Genomic DNA, 20033 nt, shown 5'->3' with positions numbered 1-20033 from the left:
GTGATTCTTGGGAACCACAAGCTGTTCATATGGATTAAGCCCGAGTATGTGGGAGAGAAAGGTTGGAAGTAAGACTAACGAAATGAAAAATGATGGGGCTCAGATTAAGGACTATGGACTTGATATTGTTGGCAATGGGCATCATTGAAGGGTCTGAGCAGGACAATAAGTGATCAACTTTACTGATGGAACAGTACGAGGCTTGGGAAAGACAGATTGAAGGCTGAGTTTTTAACCAGGAGGCTACTGTAAAAATCCAGGCAAGAGAAAATTAGGAATGGATCTATGGCCCAGAGGATGGAATTGAAAGGACTTGGTCACAATTCTAGGTTGAAGGAGAAGAAACTATTTTAATAGTCTAGGTATGGCTAGTGACTGTAGGAAAGGCAAAGAGGAAAATATTTGGGAGACCTAGAAAAATGTAGACATGATTCTGTAATAACTGGCTGTCAAGATAAAGGACAGGGAAAGGAAAAAGGTATATCGATTACAGACCAGGTGACTGGATACAGGATTCCATAAGCTCAGAGAGGAAACATCCATTCTTTCCTTTACCAATCATAAGCACTGCTTTACTGATACCCACCATGAATGAGGTATAGAAAAGGGGCTGGAGGACATTTATAAAGGAAAATTTGGTATGAAGAGATGGACATTTGGGATTTGAAATGCTCCAGAGATACCAATGTGGATATTTTAAAAAGAAAACTGCAGATTCAAAGCTAAGAAGAGAGGAAGGGGCAGGAGGTATATGGACAATACAGATTTATAGAGAAGAGATTTAATTTTAACTGGGTACCTACCACACACCAGGCACTGTCCTAGACACATGCGACATATGTCATTTAATACCTCCAACAATCCTATGATGAAATTCAGGCTCAAAGAGGTTACCCAAACTCATGCTTTTCTTTTAAAAATTTGAGGCTCCTGTTTTATTTTAGCCCAGTTTTATAATAAATGGTTTATACTTTTTGATGCAATGTATTCCTAAAAACCATGTCTTAAAACAAATGAACACTGCTGACTATGTAGCACTACCGTCATCTGATCAGCTGCCAGCAGAAACCAGTAAATATGTATTAGTAAAAGTGTTCAAATAATGCAGCAGCAGAATTTAAGTCCTTGGTGGAAAAAGATATTCAATTATATACAACTTAAACCACTACCACTAAGAGTTGGTAAAAAAAAATCACATTCAGAATGTGGTGTGTATAACATGAAAGACACCTTTGTTAGTAGATTGCTGAGCTTATAGTGCTATCCCTACTTTATTCAGTTTCACTCAGCTGCTGCAGGCTCAGCCCTGCTCAGTTCCTGATTTCCTATTCTAACCAGGGAACGAGATACATGACTCATTGGTTTTGCTCAGAGAGGTTATAAATCTCCTATTTGGGGATGTACTGATACTAGTACAAATATCCCTAGTAACCCTTGTCCCGAAAACCCTATTCCCCCTGGGTCAGACCCTAGCTAGGCCTGGTAACTTCAGCTGTTGGCTGGAATCCTGTTTCAAACTATCACTAGTCCAAGTTCTCACAAGTCTCTAGTTACTATAATCTGTAATCTTTTATGGATCCATCGTACATAGGGTCAATTCAACCACTGAATCTGCAGAACAGACAAAGCTGCTAAAATGCTAGAACGTCTTGCTGTAAATCCCAGCACAATTATGAAGATAGTAACTACTGCCAAACTTATTCATTTCCTCCTTATCACATCACCCTATAAAACCTTTTATATCATTTCCATTACAGCATTGATATTTTCCAGTTTACTGAATTATTTGTTCATTGCATGCCTCCTTTTTACCACTAGAAGGAAAGCTTCATGGCAGCAACAACCTTGTCTATCTTGTTCATCACTGCATTTCTCAAGGCCTAGAACAGTGCTAGGGGCTGCACTCAACAGGAGGCTGAGTTTTCTGGTAGGGTATATTGTTGGTGGCTGGTAGTATATGTTGTTGGTGTCCTACCCAGATCTCCTTTGCTACCAAAGGCACCCATCCCACAGCTACTGTAGCATTGACTTCTAAAAGCTCACAGCTGCACCCCTCTCCAAAGAACTGCCTTCCATCACTGGGGAGTATCTTGTCCAGAAATGCCTGGGAAGTTAGAGGTTCTCCCTGATCCCTCTCCTGACTAATGCCTCACTGACGTGGGAGCAAAGAAGCCTGGCTCTTTTACTTCCAGGTGGGATAACTGAGTAGTGCCATTCGTGCTCCAGAGCTTCCTGTGAGGAGGCTGAGGCCAGACTTCACCTAAAACCACTTCTTGGGGGTTCCCTGGCGGTCCAGTGGTTAGGACTCCGTGCTCTCACTGACAGGGGCCAGGGTTCGATCCCCGGTCAGGGAACTAAGATCCCACAAGCTGCATGGGGCGGCCAAAACTAAAAAACTAAAAAATAAATAAAACCACTTCTTTTCCACAGTCTTATCCTGATTCCTTCACTTCCCCGAAAGTTTCACCTAAAACCTCTCCTTCTAAAATCACTTATACAGATATTTCCATCTCTGGTTCTGCTTCTAGAGTACCTAACCTAGATATCTGTTGACTATTTGGGTGCATAAAGTCAAATGAAATAAAGAAGAAATTCTTAGATTTTCCAGTAGTGCTCTTAATTCTTGCACAAAACATTACAGATATATATCCATTAAGAGAAATAGATAACGGTGTTGTGAACTAAGTGATCGCATTAGGACACAAATCTACCTGTTTAATTTAAGCACCTCACCCCGTCTCCTTCAGCTCATGGTGTCACTGTTGCTGTCATCTGAAGAGTCTGGCTACAGCAATATCTGTCTCACTTATAAGAATTGGCACTTTATAAAGCTCAACAAAAAAACATTTTAGATCTTAATGAATTAAAAGACGGTTGGGAAGTATATGACACTGGCCCAAGATACTTCTTCACTCTAGCAGCTTAACTAAGGATGCTGCTGAAAGAAACCTGCAGGTGAAGCTCTCCAGAGAGAGGAGAGCAGGTTTCAGTGGTTGGAGCGCAAGGTTAAGCATGTTAAGATAATCTGATATTGAAACAATTGTAAGACTGAGTTTACTTTTTATTACAACTAAGGACTAAAAGTTTTAAAAAATTCCCCCCCGCCCCCGCCATCAGAGCATCACTGATTTTACAGTGGAAGTCAGTGTGAAATAACTATTTTCTTAACAAAAATTTGCTTTACAATTTTAAAAAACATGCATACAAATGACTGGAAGGTTATAAACTAAATTGAGAATAGTGATTGACTTGAAGAAGGGGAGATGAGATTGGAGGTGGTGGTAAAGGGGATTTCAGCTATAATTAGTGTTTCCCTTCTGCAAAAAGAAGAGTAGAATCAAATTTGAGAAAAATACTAATAGTTGTTAAATATGAGTGATAAACTTGGGTATGTGCTACATGTTTTTATTTACATTTTTTTGATTTTTGAAATTTTTCTCAAACTAAAAAAGTGTGTAACACTTGAAAAGAATGTAGCTATTCTCTAGTGGCAAAGGATATAACAAAACTAAGAAAAAACACACACTGTATCAGTGGTTCTCAAGCTTATTTAGCTTGTGATTTAGGAAATAAAAATAAAAAAGAATCCCATAGAATCCTGCTTGTTTCCAGTCTTCTCTTCCAAGACAGTCTAGAGCAACCTGCTGGCTGGGGTCTCCAGTTTCAGGGTCTGTCTGCAGCTCTGACTCACCCACCTCTATAACCTACAACAACCATTTGGTGAGTGCACCGAGAACTGAAGCCATGTCCGCCTGGGAGGAACATCATATAAAAGATCACAGGAATTGATTTGGTTTACAATTTTATGAATTACCTGGGTGACAGAACAGAAAACAGAGCTGTTAAGTACACTGATGATACACCTCAGGAGAGGTGCATTAAGACACAAAAGAAGTTTAATAATCTGGAGAAGTAGTCAAGAAAACAGAAAATGAAATTTAATAAGGATATTATTATTGGAAAGAAAAGGGAATATGGAATAACTGGCCAAAGGAAAGGCTTTGGGATCAAGCTGGGCAAGGATTAGAAATATGAAGCAAGAATTTAAAAAATCAAGCTATTATATGTAGATTGAAGTATTAAATCTAAGAATTGGTTGACCAACAATCTTAACACATGGCTAGTACTTTAGTGAGGTACTTACTAAAGTGCTACTATCACTAAAATACTATTTGATCAGCATGACAAAGTCAAGAAGCAGCACACTGCAGTGGTTAGAACATAAGGCTGAAGCCAGACTGTATGAAGACAGCTGTGTGACCTCAGACAAGTTTTCTAACCTCTCTGTGCCTCTGTCCTCATCTGCAAAACTGGGATGGTAACAGTACTGAACTCAGAGTTGTGTGCAAAAACGAGTTGCAATTTGAAAACAGTGTAGAACAGTGCCTAGCACAGAGTAGCTGCTAGTTACATGTTTGTTAAATGAAAAAGAAAAAATAGTACAGAAATTTAAATGGATTTGGAGTCAAAAATTATTACAAACCTAAATAACTACATGGAAAAGTTAGAGGTAGTGGCATAATTCATTCTGTAAGAAAAGGCAGTAGAAGGCATTCTTAGTGGGAAAACTACCGTCTAACTGCTGATAAAAATGTTTCTAAAATAGCCTTTCCAAGTTCATAATGCGGAAGATGAGACAGAAGGAGTATCCCGGCAGCCTATGACATCAGACACATCTCCAGTTCTCTATTGCTCTTATCAGAATGTCTTGATGGATCAATAATATTTTTTTCCATGAAACTTCAAAACAGCTTTTAGTTTTTCTATTTCTTACCGATACATCTATTTGCCCTTTGGGACTTCGTGAATTTCAAAATTTATACAGTCACATTCAGTTTTCTTCAGATTGAGGAAAGCCTTGTATGCTGAATTATGCTGTGCTTTTTAAAGCATGTCATCATTCGCTCCAGGATATTTGATATGGAGAAGGTCAGTGCTACAGTTTTACACTTCCTTTTATCTCATTTGATTTCATAAAGAAAAAGTATACAAAAATATGACAGGGGAAAGACAAGGGTTTTAACAATAACCATCTACAGTGCAATGCAGTCGTCCTCCCCTTGTCCACTCTTCTTTTCTCCTCAGCCTCCATACAGTTATCAACCTAAAATTAGCCAGTTAAACCCACTTCACCACTTCCCTTCTTCCCGTTTTCATTGCCAGTATGTTTGTTTGGCTCCAACAATTTTATCTGGATTACTGCAATCACCTCCTAGTGTTCTCTGTGATTCAAGTCTCATCTGACCCTGCTCTACCCACAGACTATGGTCCTAATGATCTTGCTTTAATGCCATCACATTGCACTCAGGATAAAATCCAACCTCAGCAAGGCCCATGAAGTCCCCACAAGGTCCACATCTTCCTCTTGGCATCAGCTCTTGCATCTACCCACATACATTCCATGCTACCCAAGCTGCCTTCACGTCCTACTTTTAGACAGTTTGTTTTCTTTTTCTTTTTTTTGCGGTACACGGGCCTCTCACTGTTGCGGCCTCTCCCGTTGTGGAGCACAGGCTCCGGACGCGCAGGCTCAGCGGCCATGGCTCACGGGCCCAGCCGCTCCGCGGCATGTGGGATCTTCCCGGACCGGAGCACGAACCCGTGTCCCCTGCATCGGCGGGCAGACTCTCAACCACTGCGCCACCAGGGAAGCCCTAGACAGCTTGTTTTCAGTAACTGCAATGCCTTGTTCTGTGTTCTGCACTTAGAAAACTCCTACTTATCCCTAAAGACTCAGTTTGAGTGCCACCTTCTCCAGACCCTTCCACCAAATCACATGCATACACTCAGAGGGTTGGGTACCTCTCTTCAAGGGTCCCACAGAACCTGCACATGTTTCTTTCTTGGCTTATATACAACACTGTTTTATAAATGTTGATGTATTCTCACCCACTGACAAGCAAGCAAGCACATCTAGTCAAAATCAAGATCATCACCTATACAGTCAGCCCTCCACACCCACAGGTTCTGCATCTAAGGACTCAACCAACTGTGGATTGAAAACATTTGAAAAAAAAAATCTTAAAGTTCCAGAAAGCAAAACTTGAATTTGCTGTGAGCCAGCCACTATTTATATAGCATTTATATTGCATTTATAACTAGTTATATAGCATTTACATTGTATTAGGTATTATAAGTAACCTAGAGATGATTTAAAGCATATGGGAGGACATGTGTAGGTTATATGCAAATACTATGCCATTTTATATAAGGGACCTGAGCATCCTTGGATTTGGGTATTCGTGGGGGTCCTGGAATCAATCCCCTACAGATACTAGGAATGACTGTACATCATCCGTGCCCCCAAACAGCTATGGGCAAACAACAGGAATCTAATAAATACAAATTAGGTGAAATGAATTAATATATAATGAATAAACCTGACTCCTGCCTTCAAAAAATTCCTTATTTAGTTGGGGAGGCATGACTGGGGAAGGGGGTATAGACATAAGATATAGAAATTATAATGCAAATCAGAGTGAGAGGAAGTGGGCTATGTGGCAAGAAACTAATACTTATGAGTTAGCCTGAGTATTTAGGGACCTAAAATGTGCCAGACATTGTGGTTGGTCCTTGGCGAACATTTTCACCTAATTTTCACAACCATCTTGAAGGGTATTATTATTTCAATTTGGTAGGTAAAGAAATCAGGACTCAAGGAGTTCAAGGCCACATAAAAGTTAATGGTAGAACCTAGGGGCAGGAATAAAGACGGAGATGTAGAGAATGGACTTGAGGACACGGGGAGGGGGAAGGGTTAGCTGGGACGAAGTGAGAGAGTGGCATGGACGTTTATACACTACCAAATGTAAAATAGATAGCTAGCGGGAAGCAGCCGCATAGCACAGGGGGATCAGCTCGGTGTTTTGTGACCACCTAGAGGCGTGGGATAGGGAGGGTGGGAGGGAGACGCAAGAGGGAGGAGATAAGGGGATATACGTATATGTATAGCTGATTCACTGTTATAAAGCAGAAACCAACACACCATTGTAAAGCAATTACACTCCAATAAAGATGTTTAAAAAAAATCTAAATGATTAAATTTTTTTAAATTATTAAAGTTTTTAATAATTATAAAAAAAGTTAATGGTAGAGACATAATTTTATCTTTTAAAATCCATGTTCTTTCTATCACAATGGTACAAATTCAGTCCTGTGGAGATTCAGAGGAGGGAACAAATACACCCAGAATGACAAATCAGAAAAGTTCCATGCAGAAGTAACAGTGGACCAAATCTTGAAGTATTCGGGGAGGAACAGAGTATATTTTAGAGGGAAGAATAAAGACAGGTATGCATATAACTTCAAAACTTGTGAGTAGGACAGAGAATGGTTCAGTCTGGAATAAGTTGAGCATACATTGGGAACATCTCACTGAAGAGAAAGTTGGGACTTTGCTGGGGGACCTGAAAACTCTGTATTTACAATGGGCACCAGTATTAGAAAAATAAACAAGCATATGGGTCATGCTAATGACTGGACCTGCGCCGTCGTCTTCTTATATGAAGGGTAGCGGATGAAAAAAATCTGGTAACATAAGAATTTCAAAACTAAGATAATTCTGATTTTAATACAGAAGTATATTTTTATCCAAAGAGGAAATATAGCTACAGAAGTTGACATATCAAGTGTCTTCTTTAATGTCAAATTAACATACTATTGTGGGAAAAGAAGTAAATAAATACACTTCACAAATGTGAGCCATGTAGTCTCCTCTGCTTGAAATATATACCGTAAAAGTCATTATACTCATTAATCTTTTAAATTATCTAAATCATACTCTTAGGACAACAGCTTGATTTTAACTAAAAACATGAATTGCCTAGCTTGCTCATTTTATGAGATCTGATCATTAAAACATAAGACGGCCACACTCCGAAGTACGTTGGTTGTATGTTTTCTTCATGTATGTTTGGTGACGGTTTTACTTATCAAGATTATGTTTTGAATGGCACATAACCAATTTTGTTGGAATGCATCCATAAACTAAATTCAGTGTGACTGATTACTTAGATGGTAACATTGCAAATCCATTAAAAGGAATCTGAAATTGACAGAGTTAATGACATTAAATAGGTCACCCACAGATCAGAGAAGTTCCAAACATTTTTTTTGACTGCTATTTTTAGATCTTTTAAAACATATGTTTCTCTTAAGGCAATTTCATGAGCTTTAATTTTATGACAAATATAGTCATAAAGTTGTACATAATAAAGAAAAAAACCGTCCACATTGAAATTAGTGGGAATGTCAGTCTATTTAATGAAAATCCTTTAATAATATATATTTTAAACACAAATGGAGATTTTTTTACTTCCAACTTTACATAACAAATTAAATATCAAATACTGACAAAGAGAGGTACCCCAGTATCTAAATGAGTAGATATTTTATTTGTAATACTACCATCAATCAATGATATAGCAATGAGTGATATAAGCAAAAATAATAAAAATCTGTAACTTTGAAAATTTTATTACATTTTGAATTTAGAAAGTTTTTTCATAGAAAATATATTTATGTAGCCAATATCAGAATTACCATGGGATATAATCAGCAGGTACTTCTTTACTATTTATGAATTATTTGTTACTTTTTCAACAAAAGATTGATATAAGGGACATTCTAGGTAGAAAGTAAAGCATAGTACAGTTGGCCCTTTGTATTCACAGTTTCTGCATCATGCATCAATCAATCTCAAATTGAAAATATTTGGGACAACAAAAATTTCCAGAAGTTCCAAAAAGCAAAACTAGAATTTGTCATGTGGCAAATATTCACACTACATTTACACTGTATTTACAACTATTTATATAACATTTACATTGTATTAGGTATTGTAAGTAATATAGAGATGATTTAAAGTTTATGGGGGGATGTGCACAGGTTATATGCAAATACTGCACCATTTTATATAAGAGACCTGAGCATCTGTGGATTATAGCATCCATGGGGGTCCTAGAACCAATCCCCTACAAATAATGAGGGATGACTGTATCTCTAATCTTCTAAACTTTCTAAAGCACATTGAATACTGTCTTCTTCTTGCCTATTCAAAGATATTAGAATAAAGACCTAAGAGATATTAAAAATGACCTTGTCAACTTCTATTACTCAGAGATGAGAAAACCAAGACTCAAAAAGAGATTCAAATATAGACAGCCTCAAACACATATAAAGGTTGAAAATCAATTAATCATTCATATAAAAAAGTTTAAAAATAAACAGCATTTTAAATCCAAAGAAAATAAAAGAAAGGGCATAATAAAGATAAAATCAGAAATTATTGAAATAGAAAAGAAACATACAAAAGAGACATTCAACAGTGCCAAAAGCTGGTTGCTTGAACAGACCAATAATACTGATAACTCCTGGCAAAACCGATCATGAAAAACAGAGAGAAGGCAAATAACCAATACCACGAATAAAAATGATAATATCATTTCTGGGCCTAAGGACATTGAAATATCGTAAAGTGGTATTATAAACAACTTTATGCCAATAATTAGAAGACAAGGAATAATTCCTAGAAAAATAAGATTTATTAAAACTTCTTTTTTTTTAACATCTTTATTGGAGTATAATTGCTTTACAATGGTATGTTAGTTTCTGCTTTATAACAAAGTGAATCAGTTATACATATGTTCCCATATCTCTTCCCTCTTGCATCTCCCTCCCTCCCACCCTCCCTATCCCACCTCTCTAGGTGGTCACAAACCACCTAGCTGATCTCCCTGTGCTATGCTATTGTAAATAGAGCTGAATGAACATTTTGGTACATGACTCTTTTTGAATTATGGTTTTCTCCGGGTATATGCCCAGTAGTGGGATTGCTGGGTCGTATGGTAGTTCTATTTGTAGTTTTTAAAGGAACCTCCATACTGTTCTCCATAGTGGCTGTATCAATTTACATTCCCACCAACAGTGCAAGAGTGTTCCCTTTTCTCCACACCCTCTCCAGCATTTATTGTTTCTAGATTTTTTGATGATGGCCATTCTGACCGGTGTGAGATGATATCTCATTGTAGTTTTGATTTGCATTTCTCTAATGATTAATGATGTTGAGCATTCTTTCATGTGTTTGTTGGCAATCTGTATATCTTCCTTGGAGAAATGTCTATTTAGGTCTTTTGTCCATTTTTGGATTGGGTTGTTTGCTTTTTTTTTATTGAGCTGCATGAGCTGCTTGTAAATTTTGGAGATTAATCCTTTGTCAGTTGCTTCATTTGCAAATATTTTCTCCCATTCTGAGGGCTGTAACTATTAAAGATAATGAATTATAAGCAAAAGGCCTGTTTACAATGAATGTGATGGTGACACAGACCCAAGAATAATTACTAAGTACATGTTACATTTCTTTGCTTCCTTTCTTGCTGCTTGTATTAACTAACCTTCATAATCTACAATCAGAATTAATTGAGCTAGCTCAGCCTAATGTATCTTTCTTTAAAAATATTCTAATGTCCAATATACAGAAATCTAAAAACTGCCTCACCATACAAAGGGACCCTCATATAAAGTGACTTCCATATTTCTGAGCATAAATTTGAGAGCTGATTTCAACCTCTGAAGTCATCCTTAAGAGAAAAGTTGGTTTTCTGCTTGATTATTTTAAAATATAAAATTTAAATTCATTTGTCTTGGCTCTAATTTATAAGTGGCATTAGTATACGCTTCATTAAAACTTTCAAGTAATTACGTATTTTTAAGAGCACCACTAAACAGTACAGACTAAACACAATGAAACCAAAATGAAAGAGATAAAATAGCACAAATAAGAATGAATAACTGCAATGCTCACTGTATCATCCTTAAAACATAAAATATAGGTCTTGCCACGTGTCTTGTGGCTCAAAAACTGGAACTGTGATATGTTACAAATAAGTTATTCAGGTGAAACTAGCAAACATTTTGATTCTTTCATTATTTCCCCCAAACTTTGTTCACGTAGGAAAAAAAACTGGTGGAAAGGCTTAAAGGTGAGGAAAAAAAGGAGTTATTTTTTTAGATTAAGTGGAACATGAAAGACTGAAATAATCACAAACAAGAACAGTATTACAGCTCCTTAAAGATAGAGATTATGTTTCTTATTTCTTTCCATATCTCATAAAACACCTAGTCCTGTAATCTTGACATAGTAAATTCTTAAAAAAAGAAAAAAGGTAAGTTGAAATTCCTAGGTTTACATAAGGCGTAATTCATATAAAGAACTGTGAGATGATATGGGAATAGGCTAGAAATTTTCTGAAGCTATGTATTAGGTGAGCTATAGAAGTTTAGGAGTTGAGATGACCTTGCCATGCCCTATTAAGATTAGTAAATTAAAATTTGTACAAATTTTGTTAAATTTATTCCTAAGTATTTCATGTTTTTATGCTATTATAAAAGGTATCTAAATATTTTAATTTTCCCATTGTCCATTGCAATTAGATAGGAATGCAACTGATTCTGTACGTTGACCTTGTATCCTGTGACCTAGCTCAATTTACTTTTTAGTCCTGATAGTTTTTTTCTTTTTTTTTTGATTTCTTAGGGTTTTTAATATACACAATCATGTTGTCTCTAGACAATTTTACTTCTTCTGTTTAAACATATGTGCCATTTATTACTTTTTCTTGCCTTACTGCACTGGCTAGGACCACTAGAATAATGATGAAAAGTGAATATCCTTGCCTTTTCCTCAATCATAGGAGGAAAGTATTTAGTTGTTGTTTTTTTTTACCATTAAATATAAGTTAGTTATAGGTTTTCCATAGAAGCATCTTAACAGGTTGAGGGAGTTTCCTGCTATTTGTAATTTGCTGTAACATTTTATCATGAATGAGCACTGCATCTCATCAAGTGTTTTTGTTTGTTTGTTTGTTTTTTGGCAATGACTGAAATGATCATATGGCTTTTCCTTTATGCTGTAAATAGAGTGAATTAAATTATTTGATTTCAAATGTTAAACCAACCTTATATTCCTGGGATAAAACCAGCTTGGTTATGATGTATTATCCTTTTTATATATTGTTGAATTTGATTTAATACTTGTTAAGGATTTTTGTTATCTATGCTCATGGTTAATACTGAACTGTAATTTTCTTATATTATGCAGGTTTGCTGGTAAAAAATACTCTGTTTTTGTTCATCCAAGAATGTCTGCATTTCTAAAGAATGTTTTGCCAGATATACTATTGTATACTGACTTTTTTTTCTTCTTTTGGCTCTTTAAAAACAACTATTTCACTGACTTGTGGTATTTATTTCTCATGACAAGTCAGTCATCATTTTTATGATTTTCCTCCTATATGTAATATGTCTTTTTTTCACTGGCAGCTTTAAAGATTTCCTTTTCAATTTTCAACAATTTGATTATAATGTACTTTATTGTGGTTTCCTGCTTATCCTGCTACAGGTTCATTGAGCTTCCTGGATTGGTGACTTCATGTTTTCATCAAATTTGGAAATTTTTTCACCATTACATCTTTAAATATTACTCTGCCCCGTTCTTTGTCCTTTTTTTTGAAACTCTAATTGCCCATATGTGAGACTGATTTTTTAAGGTTGCTATTTCTGTACTGAGAATTCCTAATTATTCCCTCATTATGTTCATTCCCCCTTTATATGCCCTTTATATGCTTGAACATATTTAAGGCAACTGTTTTACAGTCCTTGTCTGCTAATTCTATCATCTGTCATTTTAGGGTCTATTTCTATTGACCATTTGGGTCTATTTTCTGCTTATCTGTATGCCTAGTAATATTCTATTGAATGCTTCATATTGTGAATGCTCTGTTGTTAAATGTTTGGATTTTGTAGTCTTCTTTCATTGCTCGGTAAGTTTGTTTAGCTAAGCAGTTAATTCACGTCAGCTTGATTTTTTTCAAAACATTTTCCCCCAACATACATCCCCTTAACTTTTAAAATCATTTTGTATGAGAAAAACTTACAAAATAGGGTTAAATAGCAAACATCCTTGTTTTTTCAAGTGTTATTTTCAAACTTATTAAGGGTAGGCATAAAGTAGCTTTTACTCTAGGGGCAGATTGATCCTACTTCTAAAGCATAAACTTTACAGGATATCTTATGAATACCAGGAGTAAGTTTAATGAAGTCTCTTAACCATGTGGGAACTCTGGTAATTGTTCAGCTCACCAGTCCCTAGTGGTTGTTCCTTTCCCAGTGTTTGTGAGTCTTGTCCAGTTTTATAGTTCTTTACTGTGGTAGGACTAACCTGGTATTAGTTACTCCATCACAGCCAGAGGTGTAAATGCCAAGAAGGAGTTTTTGACCATCTCTCAGCTTCACTTTGGTCCTCTTCTCTTTCTCCTTTAGTCCACTAACTCTACCTTCTTTTCTCCTACATTTTCCTCTCAAGAACACATCATTATTTAGTGAAAGGATCCAAACCAGAAACCAATTCTTGTAACTCAATCCAGTGTTATTTCCACTACACAATATTTTTGTTAATTTCCTGGGATTAAAACAATAACAATTCAGTCTACTTTTAAGTTGCTTATTACTTGGTATATTCTTTGATTTATTTTTTTTTTATCTCCCCTTTGGTGGATCTGCTGCTTATATTTTATCTTTAAAATATTCAGAACAGGTTCATTGATAAAGCTAAAAACAATCCATGTTGAGAAAATCTATTTGATTAAAAGCTATCCCTGGACCAGCATTCTAACCACGCGAAATTAAATAATCTACCTCAAGGAAGGCAAGGAGACTAATAACTTACTGCTTCATAGTTTTGCCTTCCTTATCTCACACCTGAGATTCATATAGCTTATGTTTCTCCTTGTGAGCTATTTTAGCTTCCTGTTAGAGAGTGGGCTTAGTCTCTACATATTTTTCTTCTAATTTAGGAGCCTTTATGTTGATGAAAACTGCTTCCTGAATGTAATGTTCATCACTCTTTGTCCACAAAATATCTATTAGTTCATGTTTATAAAGCATTAGTAACTTTAAAAATAAATTTTGCATGGGTTTATTACCTTTTAAGGAGAGGAGAGATAACAGTAGGAGGAACAGAAATTAAACTGGTGTATTAAAAATGGGCCTTTAAGAAAGTATTTTTAAATTGTACTGGGAGCAAAATAAATGACTAAACCAGATCTTAAGAGATTGTGGGTTTTATCCTCTTACCTGTGCAGCTGGATATATTCTCGAGGTCTGTTGAGCAGGTGAAGGAATCTATCAACAATCTTGTTCTTTCCTACGCCCTGTAATTACACAAAGAAGCATTAAAAGTAACTTTTGTCTGGAGGTAAAACAAACCAGAAGAATCTCTTACCAAAACCTACTTACTGTTTTAGCTTATTGTTAAGGAAAACCGAACGAGTGAACGTATATAGCACATCTTCTATGACATAAAGGCTTTTTCAAAAAAAATTTTACTTCTAAATACAGTAGCTCTAAGTTCTTATTTAAAAGGATATTCATAATTATTTTTAACCTTCTGTGACTTGTTTTTTCTATTCTATAATTTTACACTGAAGTGCAGACATTAGAGCAGAATATTATCTATTTCAGATGTGAAGAATGGCATTAAAGGAAATCAAATAAGTGTAAAAACAATGATTTTTTCTAATCAGCTCTTCAGAAGTGTGGTTTTAGTTATATAAAGATAAATACAATACTGTACTTCTGTTTTAATCAAACACTAATTTCTTCTCCTTTTATCCTACTTTTTAGTCCTTTAAAACCTTGGAAACCTAAAATTATAACCAGAGTTTATTAATAAGTCTCAACTGTATCTGCTCTTCCTAGAAATGCCCTCATTTCCTTACCACTTACTGATGGCGAGAGTTGCTGTCCTTTCATAGCGGACAGACTGTTAAAAATGGAATCCATTCCCATGCTACTGCTCCATTTTAAAGTCTTCACTTAGAGGTGGAATCCTCTATTAATGGGATGTAAATCTTTTAACAAGTGGGTTGTGTGGGAAGAGTAGAAGTAGTTAAAAAAGCTGAGTTCTGTAATGTATGTTCCAGCAATAAATAACACATTGATTTCTTATAATGTTCACATTCGAATGTACGGTAAAATAGCCATGTGGGCTTTAAATGGCATGTCGCAATCAACGTAAAATTTTAAGTAAATAAATTCAGCTGAGTAAAATGTGTGTTGATATATCAGCTCTGTTCAAGAAACCTAGAGAAAAACATATATCATAAATGCATTGTAATGTCAGAAATACAAAGGATTTCTTGAAAGAAACAAGTCATGAAAAACTACTATGGGGAGGTCCTGCTCCCTCCCCACTTGCAAGATTACAGAATCAGCCATGCCTTTTCAAACTCCTCCTGAGCACTGTTTCAGGAGCTTACAAGGCCCACGAATGTAGGACAAAGCAATGTGAAGTCCCAAGCTGCCACTAAGAAGCTCTTTTGCTGTGTCTGCTTTAAATGCGTTTAAAGAAAAAATTCAACTGAGTAAATTTTAAAGATCTTTTTTTTTTAAGTAAATTTATTTATTTATTTTTGGCTGCGTTGGGTCTTCGTTGCTGTGCGCAGGCTTTCTCTAGTTGTGGCGAGCGGGGGTTTCTCTTGCTGCAGAGCACAGGCTCTAGGCGTGCAGGCTCAGTAGTTTTGGTTCTTGGGCTCAGTAGCTGTGGTGCGCGGGCTCAGTTGCTCTGCGGCATGTGGGATCTTCCCAGACCAGGGCTCGAACCTGTGTCCCCTACACTGGCAGGCGGATTCTTAACCGCTGCACCACCAGGGGAGCCCCTAAAGAGCATATTGACTTTATTCAGTGATTCATGTATTGGGCAGCATCCCATCTAGCAGATAGAAAGGAGCTCTGAGGAGCTGTACAAAATGAAAGACTTCTATAGGCAGAAGGGAGCAGGACAAGGAAGTTATACTAGCAAAATTGTTATACTAGGTTGGGACAAGGTCACTTTCCTTTAGGGGAATGCAGGGGGTCTATCAGGCAAATGACCTCACTAGTGCTGACCAGTGATTCCTCATTGACTGGTTTAAGATTCCATTTCTGGGAGAGGCTGAAACGGTTACCTAGTTAAGTCTGGGTTTTGTGACGTAGGATTTAGCATAGGTGACTCCATCTGGGGCCAGTTGTCTTGTTTTTAACAAAGGTTAGGGTCTTCAGAACTCCAACCTCAGACATCTTCTAGTTCCATATACTGTCTCTGGGAATCTCACCCACTCCCTCCCACTCCCTTGACTTCAGTCATCATATATGGCTCACACTTCTTTCCTAAGCTCTAGCTGAGATGAGATTCCCTATTCCTAATTGTCAACTGAACTTCTGCACCAGATGTTCATACTAAACTCATTATGCTTCCACCCAGACTTACTCTTCTTTTTTCTTCACCCCAATATAACAGTATTGTCATGTACCCAGCTGCTCAATGAATGAATCTCGGAATGTTTTTGTCTATCTTTTCCCTGATCTCATTCAAACTGTCACTAGAATCTTTGTAGTCTCTATTTGAAAAACGTTTTTCCTTCCTTCCTTCTTTCCTCCTTCCCTCCCTTTCTTTCTTTCATTCACTCTTTCTTTCTTCTTTCCTTCCTCTCTCCCTCCCACTCTCTCTCACTCTTTCTCTCTCCCTTTCTTTCTTTCTTTCCTTCCTTCCTCCCTCCCTCCTTTCTTTCCTTCCTTCTTTCTTTCTTTCTTTCCTTCCTTCTTTCTTTTTCTTTCTTTCTTCTTTCTTTCCTCTCCCTCTCCCTCTCCCTCTCTCTTTCTCTCTCTCCTCTCCTTCCTCCCTTGTTATAGGTACTGCACTAGCTGAGTAGGATACAACGGTAAATAAAATAGCTACAGCCCCTGAGCCACACTCATAGCTTACAATCTAGTAGGAAACACAGACAATTAAGCAAACATAATAGATATACATGTGATAAGTGTTCTGCTGTGGGACATCCAAAAGGCTTGAAGACTTACCTAAGGGCTCAGGAAGCCCCACTATGCACAGTGATATTTCAGTTGAAATATCAAGGAATTAAAGAGGTAAAGGAAGGAGCAGAAAGAGAAGTGTTCCAGGAAGGGAGAACCGTATGTGTAAAGACTTGTGGGTACTAGTGAGCTGGAGAGCTGGACAGGTCTGAGGGATGTCAAGCAGCAAGAATGAGGAAGGGTGAGAAAGGAGGCTAGAGCAGGAGGCAGGGTCTAGCTCTGGAAGTCTTGGAAGCCACGTAAAAGCGTTTGGACTGCTTCCTGAAAGCACCAAAAGGCCACTGAAGCAGAGGAGTAATAGGATCAGATCTTCATTTTTGGAAAATCACTCTGGTGAAATGATCTGGCAGAGAGCAAGACTGAAAGCAAAGGAAAGCCACTTGGAAATTCCTTAGAAAGCTCAGGCAGGAGATGAAGGTGGCTTAAAGTAAGGAGCAGAGAGAAATGAATGTATTTAAGAGAGATTTAAGGGAAAGAACTAACAGGACTTGGTGATGGACTGGATGTGGGGACGAGGAGCTGGACAAATCAACCTTTCTGTCTTGGGCCACAGGGTGGAAGGTGATGCTGCTTACGACACAAGAAATAGGGGAGGGGAAGTGCATTTGCTGGGTGGGAGAGGAAAGTCTGGTTTAAAAAAAGGCAGTTTATGGGCTTCCCTGGTGGCGCAGTGGTTGAGAGTCCGCCTGACGATGCAGGGGACACGGGTTCGTGCCCCGGTCCGGGAGGATCCCACATGCCGTGGAGCGGCTGGGCCCGTGAGCCATGGCCGCTGAGCCTGCGGGTCCGGAGCCTGTGCTCCGCAACGGGAGAGGCCACAACAGTGAGAGGCCCGCGTACCGCAAAAAAAAAAAAAAAAAGGCAGTTTAACTGTGAACATGTTCACTTTGCAGTGCCTGCTTCCCATATCTGCTCGTTCCTGTCTAATTCGCTCTCACTACTCCAGGGCAGCCCATCATCATCGTGCTCTGACTCCTAGAAAGGGTCCTCTTTGGTCTCGCCTCCGGACTTACAACCGGCCAGTCCACAATTTGTTTACCTATTTTTCTAAAACAGAGATCTCATCAGGTCATTTCTGGCTTCATTTGAAAAGCTCTGATTATTCCTTCAAGGAAATGCTAAAAGCATGACCTAGGAAGGAATTTCTGTCAATATCCTGAGCAAAAAGAAACAGTTACAGCAATTTGCTCTTTCCAGTCATCATTTTCACCTAGAACAGAAAATCCTCAGGATTAATTTTAATTGAATAAATACATAAATAGTATCTTATTCTTCCATTATAAAAACTACACATGTTCATTTTTCTTAACTGGAAATTTCTAAAACAAAACACTACCCAACGTGCAGCTGCCAAAGTAAATCTGTTTCATTTTGTTCCTGTGCATGTTTATCTTTACTAGTCATTATTCTGTATATACAATTTGTATCCTTTAATTTTAAAAAGCACAAAATAAATAGTTTTTACATCATAATTGACTCTTACTGAGGAAAATATTTAGTGAGTGAAAATTTAAAAAGGGAGAAGCAACCTGTAGAATGAGAGATTTTAAAAACTACAAATTGTCGGGCTTCCCTGGTGGCGCAGTGGTTGAGAGTCCGCCTGCTGATGCAGGGGACACGGGTTCGTGCCCCGGTCCAGGAAGATCCCACATGCCGCAGAGTGGCTGGGCCCGTGAGCCATGACCACTGCGCCTGTGCGTCCGGAGCCTGTGCTCCTCAACGGGAGAGGCTGCGACAGTGAGAGGCCCGCGTACCGCAAAAAAAAAAAAAACCACAACAAACTACAAATTGTCTCATAAGGATGATGCTTACTGTTATCATTACCGTTCCATCCCATTGTGTTCTTTGTGACAACATACTAGAAAGAAGGACCTTCACAGAGGTAGGAGTCACACGGCCCTTTACAGGGTTAGGAGGAAGAAGGGCTATATTCAGCCCCACAGACACGAGGACAGGAGGTAAACCTGCTACCAGCTTCTGTGAGAGAAAGGATCAAAGACATGACTTCAAGAACTTTGAAAGATTCTGGGACTCGTTCAACGTTCTCAGGCTCATTATTTCAGTTACCCTGTTTCCTCAGAGAGAGCATAAGTAAAATCCTGTAAAGAAAAAGAGCTTGCCTTCCTGGACTAGAAGATACAGGACTGGGAAAGTCAATCTATATCTTGTCAAGGGGGGCAAGAAGCAGAGTAGAAGAAAAGGGCTAAAGAGGAACGGAGAGCAGACAAGAGAAAATGGGTCTCGGGGTGGGATCTGGGCTAAGAGTAATTGTCCTGGGACGGAAATGTTGAAGGATCCCTCACAGCGGATGAACTTGCAAGCGTGCCATGATGGCCCGCTGCCAAGTCTCACCCAAAGAGCAGCCAGCCGTCTCCAGAACCTTTGTGCTGCTGCTTCTCTGCGGACGTTGTTTTTTCGGACTCATTTAGGCTGCCTTTCCCCATCTCTCTGCCATCTTCCACTCACTCCTTAGTGTTCTGATGAAATGTCCCAGCTTCTCTGAAGCTTTGCCTGACTGTCCCAATGCTTTCTCTCTTTCAACTCAGAGCACCAGCATGGTTTCCTCTTCGCGTCCCTAAACAACTGTCTTTCACAGGCCTCACCACACTGTACCTTAGTGATGTGTCAGGTGCCTCGGCAGAAAGACACACTCCTGGAGGCTGGGATCGGCCCTCTTCCGTGTCTCTCTCACCGGCACGCACATGTAACCTGCAGGTCATAACTATTAACATTTGAGGAAAGACGGGACGAAAAGGAAAGGGCAGTCATATGATGTGCTCTTGCTAAAGGAGGTAGAAAGCTCCTTCCAGAACATTCTGCTCCCTTTGTGTCAACAAAGAGGAGGAAACTGGCATTTATGGAGCCCGCTGCTATACGCATACACACCCTTTCAGTGCTTTACCACTCAAATCCTCAAGCCAGCCATGTCAGTAGGAGGTAATGCTCCTGTTTTAGAGAAAAGCAAACTTAAGTTCTAAGCAATTAAGACCCTGCACACAATGGGATTTTGAAGGCAAATCCACTCTGACTTAAAAGATTGGGCTGTTTTCTGTTTCACTATATGGCAAAACAGAATGTCAGGAGGTAGCCTCCCTGAATTGCTTTACATGAGAGTTTATAGGCTAATG

At 38.2% G+C, this 20033-nt stretch overlaps 1 protein-coding gene across 1 annotated transcript in view; it reads right to left on the bottom strand.

The window, feature by feature from the left end:
- The window catches only part of VWA8 (von Willebrand factor A domain containing 8), a 369324-nt gene that overhangs the window by 175729 nt on the left and 173562 nt on the right, over positions 1-20033 (bottom strand). Inside the window, exon 21 of the mRNA XM_030882155.2 lies at positions 14131-14207. Coding sequence (XP_030738015.2) covers positions 14131-14207 — 77 coding nt within the window. The remainder of the gene's footprint in view (positions 1-14130; positions 14208-20033) is intronic.

Source organism: Globicephala melas, chromosome 18, assembly GCF_963455315.2.
Source record: "Globicephala melas chromosome 18, mGloMel1.2, whole genome shotgun sequence".
In the NCBI taxonomy this organism is placed as follows: domain Eukaryota; kingdom Metazoa; phylum Chordata; class Mammalia; order Artiodactyla; family Delphinidae; genus Globicephala; species Globicephala melas.
The sequence above is the reverse complement of the archived record's forward strand: the minus strand, read 5'-3'. Positions and strand labels throughout refer to the sequence as shown.